This window comes from Somniosus microcephalus, chromosome 13, assembly GCF_052327205.1.
Source record: "Somniosus microcephalus isolate GS21.2 chromosome 13, FLI_Smic_1.0, whole genome shotgun sequence".
NCBI lineage: Eukaryota > Metazoa > Chordata > Chondrichthyes > Squaliformes > Somniosidae > Somniosus > Somniosus microcephalus.
In genome coordinates, this window is record NC_140999.1 from 123,819,213 (window position 1) to 123,836,747 (window position 17,535).

The 17,535-nt window shown below is 44.0% G+C and overlaps 1 protein-coding gene across 1 annotated transcript; it reads left to right on the top strand.

Annotated features, from left to right (window-relative positions):
* The first annotated feature begins 10,377 nt into the window (after window positions 1-10,377).
* On the top strand, window positions 10,378-15,673 carry LOC147108577 (iroquois-class homeodomain protein irx-1-B-like). Its single transcript, XM_086005264.1, has 2 exons — window positions 10,378-11,536; window positions 13,179-15,673. Exons 1-2 carry the CDS (start codon window positions 11,294-11,296, stop codon window positions 14,028-14,030), a joined length of 1,095 nt encoding a protein of 364 aa, XP_085861390.1. The 5' UTR covers window positions 10,378-11,293; the 3' UTR covers window positions 14,031-15,673.
* The last annotated feature ends 1,862 nt before the right edge of the window (window positions 15,674-17,535 follow it).

The window sequence follows — 17,535 nt, forward strand, 5'->3', positions numbered from 1 at the left end:
TATATGTAATGAAAAGCAATCCTGGGTTGGGGAGGAAGTGCGGGTCCTAATTGTAGTGTATGTGCCTTTAAGAGCCCCCTGTGTACTGTAATGCCGGTAATGGCCACTCGGGCTATATAAGCCTGTATATTATCTTGTATCTGTTAGTTCACCTCCAGACTTTGTTCAGTAAACACCTGTGAAACCAACTCCTGCCTTCCGTGTCTCTATTAACACACGGATACAACAGTGGCGATGAATTGGAAACGGACTTACCTGCAACTCGGCAGCACCTCAAGGACATTGATTCCTCAGACGTCCAAAGTCAAAGAAAAGCAAGAAAGAAAAAAAAAAAAAAACTGGTTTCACCAGCTAGCCGAGCTGGTGGCAGGTACTGCAATAATCCTTCCTGGGCGGCGGGCTGGGGCTCCATTGGCTGGCTCTGCAGCAGGGCCGAGCAGCGAAGGCAGAGGCAAACAGAGACAGAGGAGGGGAGCACTCGGGAGACGGCCGGTGCTGCAAAGCAGGTCGGCGTTCAGACCAAGCAGAGGGGGGGAAAAGTCCCAGAGAGTCCGGCGGGAACGAGTCTCCACCTGTAAATAAAAAAACCGCAGAAAACAGCGTTGTCAGCAGCAGCAGCGGTGGGAAAGCGCGGGAAGCGCCATTTTTTTCTGCAGGGAAGAAAGGAAAGCGCGGGAAGCGCCATTTTTTTTCCAGGATGCCTAAGGCTGGCAATATTAATGCTTTCGATAACGATATAGAGGATTGGACCACATATGTGGAAAGAGTGGAGGTATATTGCACAGCAAATGGAATAGAAAATGATAAAAAGGCATCAGTACTTCTAAATCTAATGGGCGCAAAGACATACGGGCTGTTACGAAACTTAATCACTCCAGCCAAACCAAAGGACAAGAATTTTAAGGAGATTGTTGATACCCTACAGGAGCACTTAAACCCAACACCGCTGCTGATAGCGGAACGATTCAAATTCTTCAAGAGGAATCAGCACAAGAATGAAAGTAACGCTGATTACCTCACCGAATTAAGGAAGCTATCAAAGCACTGCCAATTCGGGGCAGGACTGGCAGATTCTCTTCGAGACAAATTCGTCTGCGGTCTCCTAAGTGAAGGAACACAGAAAAGGCTGCTTTCTGAGAAAGATTTGACACTGGACAAGGCTTTCAGTATGGCTGTATCATACGAAGCAGCCGCAAGAGGAGCTGCAGAGATACAGCAAAAGACACAGGACTTCGGCACCCATGAAATGACACAGGGTTTCGAGAGATGCTATTGCTGCGGCAGATCCACCCATGACCAGAGGGACTGCTGGTTCAAGGACAAAGCATGCAGGCAATGCGGAAAGATTGGACACATTGCACATGTATGCCGATCTGGACACAAATAATCCACGGACAGGAAAAAAATCAATAAGGAAAAGTACAGAAAGGTACAAATGATGACGGACAGCAGCTCCGAAGACCAGAAGAGCGATAGCGACTCCGGAAACAAGAGACTAAGCTGTCTCAAATTACATAATGTAATTGCCAAAGAAGATTACCAGACTATTTGGGTTACCCTCACGATAGCGGGGTCCCCAGTTAAAATGGAGCTAGATACAGGATCAGCTCTGACCATCATAAATCGACGGGATTACGAGCGGCTATTTCCGCATATACCTTTAAAAGACACATCCATTATCTTGAAAACATATACGGGGCAGAAAGTATACCCCAAAGGAAAAATAAGGGTGCCTGTTGTATACAACGGCAAGGAAATACAGAAGTTGTATTTATACGTTCTACAAGATGGTGGTCCACCACTGTTGGGACGTGAATGGATCAGGAAGATACGTTTAGACTGGCACTCCATTCAGGCACAGACGGTGACCAGTAAGAAAAAAAATGATGATGACGTCATACCTGAACGATTAAAAGACATCTTGGCCAACGCCAAGGAAGTGTTTCAAGAGAAACTAGGAACCTTGAAAGGCATCACCGCCTCAATAAAAGTGGAAGATGCGGCAATTCCCAAGTTTTTTAAGGCAAGGCCGGTGCCATACGCAATTCGTCCAGCAGTCGAGGCAGAGCTGGAGAATTTGGAAAAGGCAGGCGTATTATCCAAGATAGATTGGAGCGAGTGGGCAACACCCATCGTCCCGGTCATGAAGAAAACGTTGAATAATGATAAATCTGAAGAACAGAGAAAAATTCGCATCTGTGGAGACTTCAAGGTGACTGTAAACCCGGTCCTTCACACGGTACAATATCCTCTTCCGAGGATAGAAGATATTTTCGCCTCACTATCCGGAGGGAAACGTTTCACCAAAATTGACTTGGCACAGGCATATCTACAGATGGAGGTTGAAGAGGCCTCTAAAAAGTATCTCACGATAAATACACACAAAGGCCTGTACCAGTACAATCGACTGGTTTTTGGAGTAGCATCAGCTCCAGCTAGCTGGCAAAGAGCTATGGAGCAAGTCCTCCAAGGGATTCCGGGGACTCAATGCTACCTAGACGACATCCTTGTAACAGGGGAAAACGACAACGAGCACCGTGCCAATTTGGAGCAGGTGCTCACTAGGCTGAGAGAACAGGGCCTACGAACAAATCGCCCCAAATGCGAATTTTTCCAAAAACAAATATCATATTGTGGCCACATAATTAACAAGGAAGGGTTGCATAAGTCACCTGAAAAAATTGAAGTGGTCATAAAAGCCCCAGCACCTGAAAATGTCTCATAATTAAGGTCGTTCCTGGGATTGATAAGTTCGGTAAAAATTTATGACAGTAATTTATCAACTCTTCTGCACCCTCTTAACGAACTGCTACAAACAGGAGTAATTTGGAAATGGAGCGAAGACTGTAAACGTGCCTTCCATAAATGCAAAGACTTGATCACGTCCAAGGAAGTTTTGGCTCATTACAACCCATCACTGCCAATCAGACTGGCATGCGATGCATCCCCTTACGGCATAGGAGCGGTATTATCGCATAGATTCCCTGATGGCTCGGAGCGGCCGATAGCTTTTGCGTCACGCTCATTGAACTCAGCTGAGCGTAACTATGCCCAGATCGACAGGGAAGCACTCAGCCTGGTATGGGGAGTGAAGAAATTCAACCATTACCGACACGGACAAAAATTTACCTTGTTGACTGACCATCAACCCCTCGTCTCCATATTCAACCCTAAAAAGGGTGTTCCCATTATGACAGCGCAAAGGCTACAGAGGTGGTCCCTTTTTCTAGGGGCACACCAATATGACATAGAATACAAAGGATCAAAACAGCATGGGAATGCTGACAGTTTATCACGCCTACCGTTGCCAACGGTAGAAGAGGCACCTACAGTAGACCCAGTGGAGATGTTCCACTCTACCATAGTGGAATGTCTACCAGTAACAAATTCTGCCATTGAAAAGGAAACAAGAAATGACCCGACTCTCTCACGAGCCTACGATTTAACAGTGAAGGGATGGCCAGCACATGGTGAACCACTGTTGCCAGCATTCTCGCAAAGAAGAGAACAGCTGTCAGTGTGCTGAGGAACCTTGATGTGTGGATCCAGAGTGGTGATTCCACCCAAACTCCAGGATAAAGTGCTAAAGGAGCTTCACGAGGGGCATCTGGGTGGAGTGAAAATGAAGAACCTAGCCAGAGCGTTTGTATGGTGGCCAGGTATCGATGGAGACATCGAAGAAATGACCAAGAGCTGCCTAGGATGCCAGAAGGTCCAAAAAGCCCCACCACAAGCCCCTCTACATCCATGGGAGTGGCCCTCATCTCTATGGCAAAGGGTACACATCGACTTTGCTGGTCCATTTATGGACTCAATGTTCTTAATCGCGGTTGATGCACACTCCAAGTGGCCGGAGGTAATAAAGATGTCCTCCACCACCACGGAAAAAACCATCACAGTATTAAGGACCATATTTGCCAGGAATGGGCTGCCTGAACAGATCTGTTCTGATAATGGACCGCAATTTGTGTCCGAAGAATTCAGGAAGTTCTTAAAAAATAATGGGGTTAAGCACTACACGTCCGCCCCATACCATCCCGCCACCAATGGATTGGCTGAAAGGCTTGTCCAGACCTTCAAGAAGGCCATAAAGGCCATGGGTAATGAAGACATAAAACTTCAGCATAAGGTAGATAACTTCTTGTTTGCATACAGGAATGCAACACATATGTTTACAAACCAAACTCCCGCCATGATGTTCTTCAATAGAAGCCTAAGATGCCGGCTGGATTTGATCAAGCCAAACATCAGAAGGGACGTGGAGAACCGGCAATTTCAAGGCATGAATGAAAGGCCAACTGGAACCTTCCAGATAGGTCAACAAGTTTTGGCCCGGGACTACCGTACCGAGAAATGGCAGCCTGGAACTATTTGCACACAACTAGGACCGCTGATGTATACCGTGGACATTGGAGAAAGCATAATAAGGCGCCATGCTGACCAGATCATAGAGTCATCCGAAAAGGGACAACCTACAACACAACTCTATACGCCTAATGATGAAGTAGAGATACCCATAGTATCTACCTCCGATCCGGTGATACTGGAACCAGATGAACCCGACACTGGCATTCAAGCCGAATCAGCCTTGCCAAAAGAACCTACTACACCACCAGAAACTACTACACCACCGAGGCGTTATCCGGACCGAGTCAGGAAGCCTCCAGAGAGACTGACTTATAATTGATTAACTGCAGCAATGTGTAGATTATTGTTCTTGTAATATGTAATTAATGATTACTTAAAATATTATGTACTGGTTGTCTAAAAGGGGAGGAATTGTAGTATATGTGCCTTTAAGAGCCCCCTGTGTACTGTAATGCCGGTAATGGCCACTCGGGCTATATAAGCCTGTATATTGTCTTGTATCTGTTAGTTCACCACCAGACTTTGTTCAGTAAACACCTGTGAAACCAACTCCTGCCTTCCGTGTCTCTATTAACACACGGATACAACACTCATGTTGGAAAATGGTTAATATTGTGTATGTATTAGGACAATGATACAGAGATGCTGGCTGCAGTTACTTCTTGGTAGATGTTTCATTTGGAGATCTCAATGTATGTTGGGATGGCACTGGGTTCACTATACTGCACTTTTGGAAGCAGACTCCTGACGACTCACCCCTGCCCCCAATCCTTTTAATGGCACGGCCCGATCCCTGGCCGACCCTCACCCCCCACCCTTTTAATGGCACGGCCCAATCCCCGATCCCTGGCTGACCTCCTCCCCCATCCTTTTAACGGCCCAGCCCGATCCTTCCCTCCCTCCTCTGTGCAGCCTCGTGCCGCAGGCCTACCCGCCCGGAGCCAGCCAGCCAGCTTCTCAATCTGCCTGGCTGCGGACGGGAAACTGAGGCCTCGCATGCAAATCAGGCCCTGCTGTTAAAGTCGGCAGGGCCTTTGGGAAACCCAGCCTCCCGGGTTTACCGACCGCATCGGAGCCCCCGCCCACAACCTGCCATCGTCCTTGAATTCCAGCCCCATACCTTTTTCCCCCTCTGTGATGCACCTTGGTTTTTTTTTTAATGTTAAAAGCGATATAAAAATGTAAGTTGTTGCTATGCTGATTTGAACACCTGGAAATGTTGAACCATGAAGGAGAATTATTTGGACACATCTCCTGTACACCAAAGCTTAATTTACATGGTCATTGGAGAAAAACAAGAAATGACAAAATGCCCTTTGTTCCTTTCAGTGTAATCCTGAAGGCCTGTGTCCAGACCAAAGTCAACAGCCACCAGGATCCCCAGTTATTAATATGATTCAAAAATTGGAATGAATACCCATTGCATCTGCTAATTAATACCTTCAAGATTTTCTCTGTATCCATAGATAATACAGCACTTGGGGTACCTACCAACACACCCCACTGGTCAGCCCATTGTTGGAGATGGTAAAAGATCCCGCCAATCCCCAACAACACAATATCATCAGTGAAAAGGAGCACTGCAATATTTCCAGAGATGCCTAGGGCAGGCACTCTGAGACCTTCCCATATCAATGATAAAGACATTGAATAGGACGGGGGACTCAGCCTTTCCTTAGTCCTCATTCGCGGAAAATAGGTTCAGTAAGTCTCTCATTCACTCTTGGAACTGGAGAACACATCCAGATAAAATGTGGCCATGCACTGCCATGGGTTCCAGCTTCTCATGAAAGTTGCATGAGGCAGTAGGTTGCAAATGTTATGAAAATCAATGATAAAAAAACAAGTGAGTTTCCTCTGAGCTCTACAACACTCTACAATCTCACATAAAGCCACAACCTCCCCTACACATTCCTCAAGAGAACATAATTTAGCCTGTTCCTTTCTGATTAATCTACAGGCATCCAATATGCATGCCATGACAGCCCAAAGAACCATATCAAAAACAGGTAATATCACTGAGATTATTTGCTGTCTAGGACCTCCATTCTTGTGGGTAGAAACTACAACTGTGCTCTGGAACATTGTGGATATGTATGTCTCAAACTGTACCCTATTTGCCAGCTTCAGAGGAACACATCCAAAGCAAGTCAGTGGTTCCTGACACTGTGCTCTGAGACCATTGCCATCATCCCCGCTCTCCTTGTCCAGAGCATTTTTTAGGAAATCTGCATGACTACCATCTGTGCCTGTCCCCTTACCATTAGTTAAGGATTGCATTTTGGAATCTACTTCCTTTCACTCAACTGATTCATTAAGCTTTATCTGCTCAGCGGAATACATTGGCTTTTCCAACCTCCATGTACATGGGTCTTTACTATGTCCTTTTGGGTCAGGTGTCAAATCGTTATAATATATTCTCCAGTTCCCAAGGATGTCCCATAGGTTTGTTGGAGAGCCCCCAAATTTGTTGTAGCCCAGGAAGATCTTTTCAAATATGATTGACACACACTTTCAATAACGGAAAAGCCATTTGTCTTATTCTCTTCTTTGCAAAAGTACCTCAAAGTTCACCACCCCCATACAGATATTTCAATGTGCTCCAATAGTTTCCACACCCTTTTTTAATTATATCTTCCTCCCATTCCTCTCCTTCTCACTCTTCCAATCAAGCCTTGCTAAATTTGGGGCCACCCAATCACCACTTTCTACTTACCTCACATCTTTTTAACCTTGGTGGCGTCCTTCACTGTGAACCTTCATGAACACAAGGTGCCATTGTCTGATGTTTAAACCCAGAGCGCAGCACTAACTCTGAGCACTGACAAGATCAATGGAGATGGTGAAATGTGATTTTTCCTTATAATTTATAGAATAAAGGCGATTAGCATTTAATTGTGGTCTTTTCCAAATTTTCAAGGGTGAATGACTTAATCAAACTGTGAAATTTGTGGTACGGTTTTGCAGCTTGTTGGTGCTTCAGTCGTGTCATGGAATGATGGGAAAATTACACGTCAAATTCCTGATTTCAGCCGCACTTCAAGGAAAATGGTGCCCCAAGGAACAGCAAATCAAAGGGAGAGTTCCTTTCCCCCTCTCCCTGGCTGCTTTTTTCCATCATCATACAATCAACTCAAGGGCATCATGTACAGAGGCCTAGGAGCAGTCTCCCTGCTTGATCCTCTTTCTTGATTAGAGATCAGTGTGAAGGGGCTGCATGTGCTGGAGTACAGTTCCACAGGCACCAACAGTGCTTCGGTGCCCCATTGAAAAGTTCATTATTCACATTTGAACTTCGACAGTGAGTGGAGTATTGTGTGCAGTTTTGGTCTCCTTACCTAAGGAAGGATATACTTGCCATAGAGCGAGTGCAGCAAAGGTTCACCAGACTAATTCCTGGGATGGGGGGATTGTCCTATGAGGAGAGATTGAGTAGACTAGGCCTATATTCTCTAGAATTTAGAAGAATGAGAGGTGATCTCATTGAAACATACAAAATTCTTACAGGGCTTGACAGGGTAGATTCAGGGAGGAAGTTTCCCCTGGTTGGGGAGTCTCGAACCAGGGGTCACAGTCTCAGAATAAGGGGTCGGCCATTTAGGACTGAGATGAGGAAAAATTTCTTCACTCAGAGGGTGGTGAATCTTTGGAATTCTCTACCCCAGAGGGCTGTGGAGGCTCAGTCGTTGAGTATATTCAAGACAGAGATTGATAGATTTTTGAATATTAAGGGAATCAAGGGATATGGGGATAGTGCAGGAAAGTGGAGTTGAGGTAGAAGATCAGCCATGATCTTATTGAATGGCAGAGCAGGCTCGAAGGACAAAATGGCCTACTCCTGCTCCTACTTCTTATGTGTCAACAGCATATTCCACCATGGAGGGCATCACAGCCAAGCTGAATCCTTTTCCCACCTCATCTCCACATATGCACTTTTAATCAAGAGCACCAGATAGTGATCAATATCAGCAACCTAGCTGCATTTCCCAACCTATTTGAGGGATACTGGGCCAATAGAAGTGCCCCAACTGCTTGCCTGATTGAGACCAGCTAATTTAGCACAGAATGGGACTACCTGCTTTATGTAGTTTAGGACTAACATTGCTAAAGGCAGGGCCTTAACCGCCTAGGCCGTTGGGTGACTATACTGAAATTTCTCATTTAGATGACAATAGGGAGGAGATCTGGGGCAGAGAAAGTCTTCAATAGAAAGCAAAGTTTTCCTTTTTATTGTATTTATCTTAAGATGGTAAATAACGAGTGTCAGAGATGGGATTTCGATTATTGTACAAGATACTCTTACATGAATGTAGGAAGGCTGTAAAATATAACGTGACACAAAAAGGTGTCCTTAATATCACAGAGAATTTGCACACAGGATCTTATTGTATGCTATAAGACTCTTTTGATAGTTTACAGCACACAATTTGCTATTAAAAGGGCTATGCAGCCTATTTTGGTGGACCCCAATCCCTATGTGTTGTACTGAAGTCTTTATTCCAGAATAGTTACAGAGAATCTTTCCAAGACCTTTATTCCTGTGTAAAGCCAGCACAGGATTTGATCCCAGGAATTATTGGAATGCCCCAGGTTTACCCTGGTAAGCTGGCAGTCTAAACACAGGCCTGGCCTATTGGCCTTGAAAGCTTCTAGGCATTGGGCGTATGGCGTATGCCTCACCTTCATGATTTATTGCATTTGTTTGCAGGTGTTAAACTCTACTAACTAATGAACTATACCGCTATTAATGGAGATGATAACTGACCAGCAAATTCCTAGGTTTCATCCCCTGTCTATGTTGAGTTAGCTGGGCTGGGGTTGGAACACTACATTTGGTCTCAGTACCTCTGGGTCGGTAAGGGCAAAATCAACCGGGGTTCTTGCTTCTGGTTGTTAACCAATGAGCCATGCCCTCTCAGAGCTCATCTTGTCCACAAGACACACCTCCTGCTCCCTTGGCCCCATTCCCACTAAATTGCTGACCACCCAACTTCTCTTCCACAACTGAGGAAGGGTCGAAGACCTGAAATGCTAGTTCAGTTTCTCCACAGATACTGCCTAACCTGCTGAGTATTTCCAGCCTTTTCCTGTTTTTTGTTTCCAAATTTGCCTACGTGAAACAGTCACTGCACTGACAGATAAGTCGAGTATGTGAAGCATGTTGAGGGTGGGAGATTGATACGGTGCGATATTACTGCAAGCTTATCTTCCTATTATTACAGTCTGCAACTCAGAATAAGAAAAGTTCAGTTTGTTATGGGAGAAAAAGCCACAAACTGACCTCTGGCTCTGCACATGGGAGTGAACCTAAAATGGTAAAATAAACACTTTTCCCTCCTGGTCACAAGTTAGTGTCAGTCCTCGATGAGGTGGCTGCAATACAGTCAGTGTTTGCATCTCAAGAGAATCCAATGAAAGGACCGCTGAGATAGGTAAATGACCCAAAGACAGCAGAATGCAGAGGCGAAAGAAAAATCACACCTTGATCGTCAGCAATTCTCAATATCGATTGCCAGAATGACCGATGTGTCACAGTTTATGGGCACGGAATAGCAGAAGCGACGCTGTGGGCAATATTTGCACACGATGGACTCCTTTCACCCAGCGGCGAGCGAGCGCCGTTAATAAATCCAACAGCAAACCGCGGGCAAGTTATTACAATAATCATTAGAATGTGTTTTTTTTACAATCCAAGAAAAGATCTCAGTCGCGAAACAGAGTTTTCAAACAAATCTCATTCAGTAAAACAATACCGCATCTTGTGTCGTGAGCACTTTGCAGAAGAAATCAACCGAGGCTGAAATGTTAATGCAGAAAGCATTTGTAACGAATTAACATGAAGTCAAACGGATTAATAATCTGTACTAAAGACCCTGACTTTAACTGCTTTTTAATGGACTATACTTGATATTAATAATAAGCGGCATTGAAGCAGTTCTGCCACCAATAATTTTAGCTGGTATTGAATAATTATCCAGTTAAACTTAAAGGTGTGAAGTGAATTGAGTCCCTGGACGTCCAACTATCGATTGGAATCGATCTCTCGGTTAATGTTTTATCAAGAGAGTACTTATAACAGCTTAGCAATGCTACTTACACAGTTAGCAAAGGTTTTATAGTTAGACACACTCCATCAAAGCTTCTGTTTCAGAATGATTGGCGCTGATATTGACATTCATTTCAGGCTGTGGGGAGTTTCACGGGTTTCCCTGAAATCTGACCGCCGCTCCCAGCGAGTTCATTGCCCTCTTGGTGCTGTTTGACTGGCTACTGGTCCCACTCGCCGACAGCATCCGATTACCGCGGTTATTCTGTTCTGAACCGGTCGGGATCTCTCTTCCAATCGTTCCTCTTCTTTCGGTCGATTTGTATTATCAGATCAGGAAAAAAAGGAGAAAAATGGTTGCTTGCCCAAAATAAATAAGTCAAATAACTTTCAAGCAAATACAGTAAATTAGGATACTAAATTAATCTGAAGCTGGAAGAGTGTGAATGTATGTCGGTGTCTGAGCCGTTTCTTTACATCCAATAGTTTTAATTATTTCAGGGCACTTGAAAACACAGGGAAACCGCTGAGTTTAGTTTAGAGAATATTCCCATTGATGTTACTATCGTATTATCTGATTTCAATCTGTTTAAAGGTGCATTCAAATATGAAAGATCAGATTAATTTGATTCTGAGATTAGAATTGTCCTTGGCGTTATGTTCTTTAGACCGTGTTTAAGGCCACTGCAAATCCATGTCGTGAGTACAGTATCCTTTGCCTGTTGGGAGTTCAATGGTTAAATCTCACGAAGCGTATGTAAATATCATTTACAAGGCTCCCGTCAATCACGGCAGCGCTCTCCAATGGAGTGGACAGAAGGGGATATATAGAGACAGAAGGTGGATTAGTTTGGCAGTGTTTTTAGGCTGAATCGCATTATGGCTATGCCCCAGCTGGGATATGGAGACGTGGTGACGGCCGGGAAGGGGTCTGCAATGAGCGGTCTGCAGGCTGTTTTTGTGGAGAGACAGGCGGCGATACTGGGCTCTCCCGGAGCCGCTCTCAGTCTCGGGGTACCCCCGCCTCTCCATGCGCTGCTGGCCCGGTACCCCGGCACATATCCCATTCCACAGGGATACAGCCTCCAGCCCTATCCCGATCTCAGGCATCTGTCTCATCTGGTAAGGAAGCACTTTCTGTTTTATTTGTATTTTTTAAAAAGTTTGAAATTCCCTGGTGAGTTTTTTTTAAAGTAATTTTTAAAAGACAGCCCAGCATTCCTTCCCCCCACCCCCCCCTCCGGCACTGTAATGGTTTAACTTGCACTGGTAACAAGACGGGATCATTCTCAGAGTGGAGCACCTCATCGCTCCTGACCGTAACCCTGTCTGTGTTTAAAATTACAGACTGCAGCAGTCTCATCTGCTCAACAGTGAGTTTTACCCCAGTTCGATTCACTCTGTAAAGGCCAAGCCTTGGGTTGTGGGCTGAACTTGAGGTTACATAGATACATAGAAGATAGGAGCAGGAGTAGGCCATTCGGCCCTTCGTGCCTGCTCCGCCATTCGATGAGATCATGGCTGATCTTTTAATTCAGTATCCCGTTCATAATAGTTAAAGCATAATATCTTCGGGTCGCTAGTTAGAGTAAAACTAACCATGTTAATAACAGGTTAAGTATTCGTGGAGCTGATTTTATTATACTTAAATACTATAGTATAACAATACTATTTAATATAATATACAACACAATGTAATATAATAAACAATATGATTTAATAGAATATGCAATAGGTTTTTAATATAATATACATCCGCATTTAATATAATAATGTACAATACTATTTAATACAATATACTGTGCAATTTGCACAGCTTTAGACCCAGACCTACTTTAAATGGAACCTTCACATTTTCAAATTTGTAACAAGTTTGCTTAAAACGCTGTGCATTAACTCCTAACTTTAATTAAAAGTTCCGGTATTACTGCACGTTTTACTCTGTTCGGTTTTAATCTCCTTAACATAAGAAGATGTTTGGTACAATATATCGATGCGGGAGTTCAGGTGAAAGCGGCTCTCCGCCGTGTCCTGACACAGGTACTGGACAGCTTGAAGGGAACGGTGTGATGCTCAACTGTTACAAGTTTTACAAGAGGGTCGCAGCTTAGAGCAGTTTCTCAAATCTTCTTAAGTCTAAAGTATCTGCCCAATGTTCGCTGGTAGATTCAAGCATTTGGCTCCAGAGTAAGGCCCTAAATGAGTTGATGTGTCAGAATACATGAGCTCACTCTTGACTCTGACACCAGATAAAGGGCTCCTTGCAATAGGTACAAATAGAGATTGGTGGGCACTAATCGAATATAGATTTATAGAACAGTCCAAATAATAGCCTGAATAAAGGCATTACTGTAAAAAACGCCAGTCACTCAATGTCAAGCATTTGGGATGTTTCTGACAGGCGTGCTAAATACACTATATACAGTCAAGTTCTTTGTAGAAAAGTTGAAATAAATCTAATTATATACTGTTATATTAAATAGTATTGTGTATTATATTAGAAAAAGAAAATAAAGATTTGCATTTATAGGCGCTATAGAAATGCAAGTCTTTCTTTATATAACGCCTTTCACGACCACCAAAGTGCTTTACAGCCAATGAAGTACTGTCTTTTAAAGAGAAGTCACTGCTGTAATGTAGGAAACCAGTAGATGGTATTGTGTATTATATTAAATCGTGCTGTATGCTCAAATATTAAACCGTCTTGTGTATTATATTCTAATGCATGTATTATTATATAAACTCCGTTTTCTTCTGATTTCAGGGGTCCCCCTACGATCTGAAGGCTGGATGCGTCTATTCCCAGGCTAGTTTCTCCCCCGCCGGGGCTCTGTATTCTCCTTACCGGCCCATCCAACACGGGGACCCAGGCCGAGCCAAGAATGCCACCCGGGAGAGCACCAGCACCCTGAAAGCCTGGCTGAACGAACACCTGAAGAATCCCTACCCGACCAAAGGGGAGAAGATCATGCTCGCGATTGTCACCAAGATGACCCTGACTCAGGTCTCCACTTGGTTTGCCAATGCCAGGAGGCGACTGAAGAAAGAGAATAAAATGACTTGGGTCCCCAAAACGAAATCCGACGAGGAGGAAAGCGAAAGCGACGACGAAGAAGACAAGAAGGAGGAGGAAGATCTCGAACATCAGGCGGAGCAAAAGGGCAAGGCTGATGGCAAGCAGCTTGGTGGGCACCAAGGCAGTGGGGATTTGGAGACATCTTGCCCTGGACATGGAGACAGATCATTAGTCAAAGATGTCACAGACAGTGAAAAGGAACAAGACAACGATCTGAGGACAAACTTGGAGGGAAATGAGGTGAAAAACACAGAATGGGGAATATCTGAGGAGGAACGCGCTGTAAAAAAGGCAGTCGGCGCTGAATCGAAAGACAGCGGCCCAGCACTCAAACCCAAGATTTGGTCCCTTGCGGAAACGGCTACCTCAGACCACGGGAAAAGCAATCGACCAGGTCTGACCGGTGACCAGTCGGTCCACAGACCTGCAGTTGGTCACTACCAGCTCTGGGCTGGCGCCTGTTTCGCAGCGGGACAGCTCGTGTTAAACAACCATTCCAGGGTGGAGTCAACCAAGAGAGAACTTGCAGGTACTGACTGACCAATGAGAAGAGACAGCCACTAACCGCAATCCAATTTGCAAAAGTGAAAGTTTGGCGGGTTTCATAATTCTCTGATATTCTGCACTTTCATCCGGCTTCTCTCTCCTTGGACGGTGATGCATTCCTGCCTGTTAGTGCTGGGAATGAGAGTGAACCCACACGTGTACTGTGTTCTCAATACCTGTGGTGGAAATGGGACGGTCGGTGGCCCCAGGAATTAATTTATAGCAATTATCGCGATTTTAATACAAGACTCGACAATTAATACAACGCAGTTACAACTAACCTTTTAGAACAGACCCAAATACTGTCATTGGCTCCTTACTCATCACACTGCTAAACCACAAGCTGGTCAGACTGGACATTTTGGTAAAAATGTGTAAATATTATAAATGTCTGTGAGCCCAAGTGAATATATACACACACACAGCTGATTACCAGACTGGTCCGCCTACATTACTACAATCCTGGAATAATAATGTATTGTTCACACTTGACACAGTGGCCTGGTTAAACTAGTAGCAGTATGGAAGAGGAAATATTTCACTTGAAGGGTCACCGAAAGACAATGTGTGTAATGTTCTCCAAACAGATGTACTTCGTGTTTTTTTTAAGGAATTTTAAATATATATCTAAATGTTTTTACTTCTTGCTAAATCCCAGTTCTAGTGAAATCCATTCAGACAGGTCCTAATCAGGAGATCTTGCCATGGTAGATATCATTTCGCTATAAAAGGGGCTAATTCTACACGGGATACTTGTACTTATTTTTGTTTTACTTTTCATGGGCTGGGTAAGAACTTTTTATGAAAACCCATCTCCATGGCCTTTGATCAGAGTTAAATTACTCCAACTTGCTCTTTATGAAGCTGTAAGAGCGGGCACTGAAACAATTACCTTAGAAAAACTGTTCTGGAAAACTATCTCCAGGTGTTTAAACTCCCAAGACTTAAAAAAAACACAAGCCGAACGGTTCTGGTAATCTATTTATCAATAGGACAGCTCTAAGGGATGAGAACTGATTTGAGAAAGGACACTCGATTCGGGACACCCACATGCATAAGGAAGTGAATTCAATCTAGTACCCCGGTAATTGAGAATATTCATAAGATCTGCATCTTAAATCTGTAGTTTCGTGAAATAGAAGCAATTGTTTCGATGAATGAAACATCCATCGATTATAATTTTAAATATTTTTCGCAGAAGAGGAAAACTAGCGCGAATACAATGCAGAGTGCATCTTATCCAGAGAAGATAAGTTTCATTCGTTCCTCTCCCCCGCTTCTAACAACATCTTCGTTGTATTTTTTGGTGTGTCCTCACATATTTTTAAAAGCTTCTTCAGATTTTAATCCTTTTAAATAACAATTGCTGCACAGCCCGTTAACGATCCCTTGGCTTTCCTCCTTCCTTTCCAGATTGTCGCTGTTAAAATGACCCACCTTGTTCAACATTTCATAAACGAATGTGGACCGAGTATCTTTAACATAAATCGGAGGTTTTCTTATCTTCTGTCATAGTTTATACAGTATGTTTTATATATATAATAAAGTGTTTATACAAAAAAATAAAACTGTAAATAAACACTGAGAGAAAAATACTTTATATTTTGCCTAATAAACTAAGCAGGGGTTTCTCCTCAGTTGTGCCGTTTAATTGTGACCATGTCGCCGCCTCTTTGACGGGAGATGTTCAGGAGAGAACGAGATAAAAAGCGACCTCTGGTGGTGAAGAGTGCTTCAGAAGATAAGTGAATTAACTGAGGCCACCACAGTTTTAAAAGCTTGGAAATAAAAGACTGGTAACAGTAAAAGTGACCATGAAGCTGTCCGATTGTGGTAAAAACCCAACTGGTTCACTAATGTCCTTTAGGGAAGGAAACCCGCCGTCCATACCTGGTCTGGTCTATATGTGACGCGAGTCCCACACCAACATGGTTGAAAAGAAAGACTTGCATTCATATAGCATCTTTCACGACCACCAGACGTCCCAAAGTGCTTTACATGAGGTACTTTTTGAAATGTAGCCACTGTTGTAATGTAGGAAACTCGACAGCCAATTTGCGCACAGTAAGCTCCCACAAAACAGCAATGTGATAATGACCAGATAATCTGTTTTAGTGATGTTGATTGAGGGATAAATAATGTCTAGCACACCAGGGATAACTCCCCATGCTCTTCTTTGAAATAGTGCCAGGGGATCTTTTACGTCCACCTGAGAGAGCAGATGGGGCCTAGGTTTAATGTCTGATCCAAAAGATGGCACCTCCGACAGTGCAGCACTCCCTCAGCTCTGCACTGGAGTGTCAGCCTAGATTTTTGTGCTCAAGTCCCTGGAGTGAGACTTGAACACACAACCTTCTGATTCAGAGGTAAGGGTGCTACCAAATGAGCCACAGCTGACACTCTTTGTTGACCCCTTAACTACCCTCTGAAATAGCCGAGCAAGCAACTCAGTTGTATGAAACCACTACCAAGTTCCCCTCCAAGTCACACACTATCCTGACTTAGAGATATATCGCTGTTCCTTCATCGTCGCTGGGTCAAAATCCTGGAACTCCCTCCCTAACAGCACTGTGGGAGTACCTTAACCACACGGACTGCAGCGGTTCAAGAAGGCGGCTCACTGCCCCCTTCTCAAGGGCAGTTAGGGATGGGCAATAAATGCTGGCCTTGCCAGCGACGCCCACATCCCATAAACAAATAATTTTTTTAAAGGCCCACTGCCACCTTCGCAAGGCAACTAGGGTTAGCTAATACCTGCCAGCCTTGCCAGCAACACCTACATTCTGAGAATGAATAATAAAACAAAACTGTGTAATAAAGCCCTAGAAATTATAGGTGGGATAGTAGTGTATGAACACTTAACACATTGCGCTGAAATTCTTCTTTCCCATAGTTTAGTGGAGGCATTGGCCTGTTTAAAATAAATGGACTGAGGCCTCCATTGAATTACCCCAGGGAAGATTTTCAGGACCTACCCACTAAGTATTCCTATGCCTATGTTCCACTCCCTTTATTTCAGCTCCATAATCTTTCTCCTGGTAGCTTAGCGTTGAAATGCATCATGTGGGAGGGTGCCAGTCAGGAAGGTGCCAGGTTTGATCCCTAGACTGCGCTGAGACAATCTCAATTACAGGTGATGACTCAGCTTTGCCAAGTTAAAATGGGATATTTGCCAGGATTCCTGCAGTTTCTAACCTCCATGGGAAGTACGTAGGTGAGGGAAGGATGTGGCTGCTCTGATTTTAATTGTGGTTGAATAAACATTCAAGCCTAGATGTTCCAATACATAACGCTGATAGGAAAATCCAGGCCCTTTGTCTGGGTTCCCCATAAAAAATGCTCACTTGGGTGGGATACCAGAGGGCTGATAGCCTCTGTTGAACCTTCACTCCAGTATGAGTCACCACCCTTAGGGAGAGGAGGAAATGGGAGGTAGGGAGGAAATATATAAAACATTGATTCCTTGCTAAATTGAAAGTAACAATAAAACCCTGTGTAA

Bases quoted from the DNA above. Each gene is read 5' to 3' on its own strand.
- LOC147108577 (XM_086005264.1), top strand. From the start codon at position 11,294: ATGGCTATGCCCCAGCTGGGATATGGAGACGTGGTGACGGCCGGGAAG. The intron at 11,537-13,178 runs GTAAGGAAGCAC...TTCTGATTTCAG, and splicing joins TCAGGCATCTGTCTCATCTG to GGGTCCCCCTACGATCTGAA.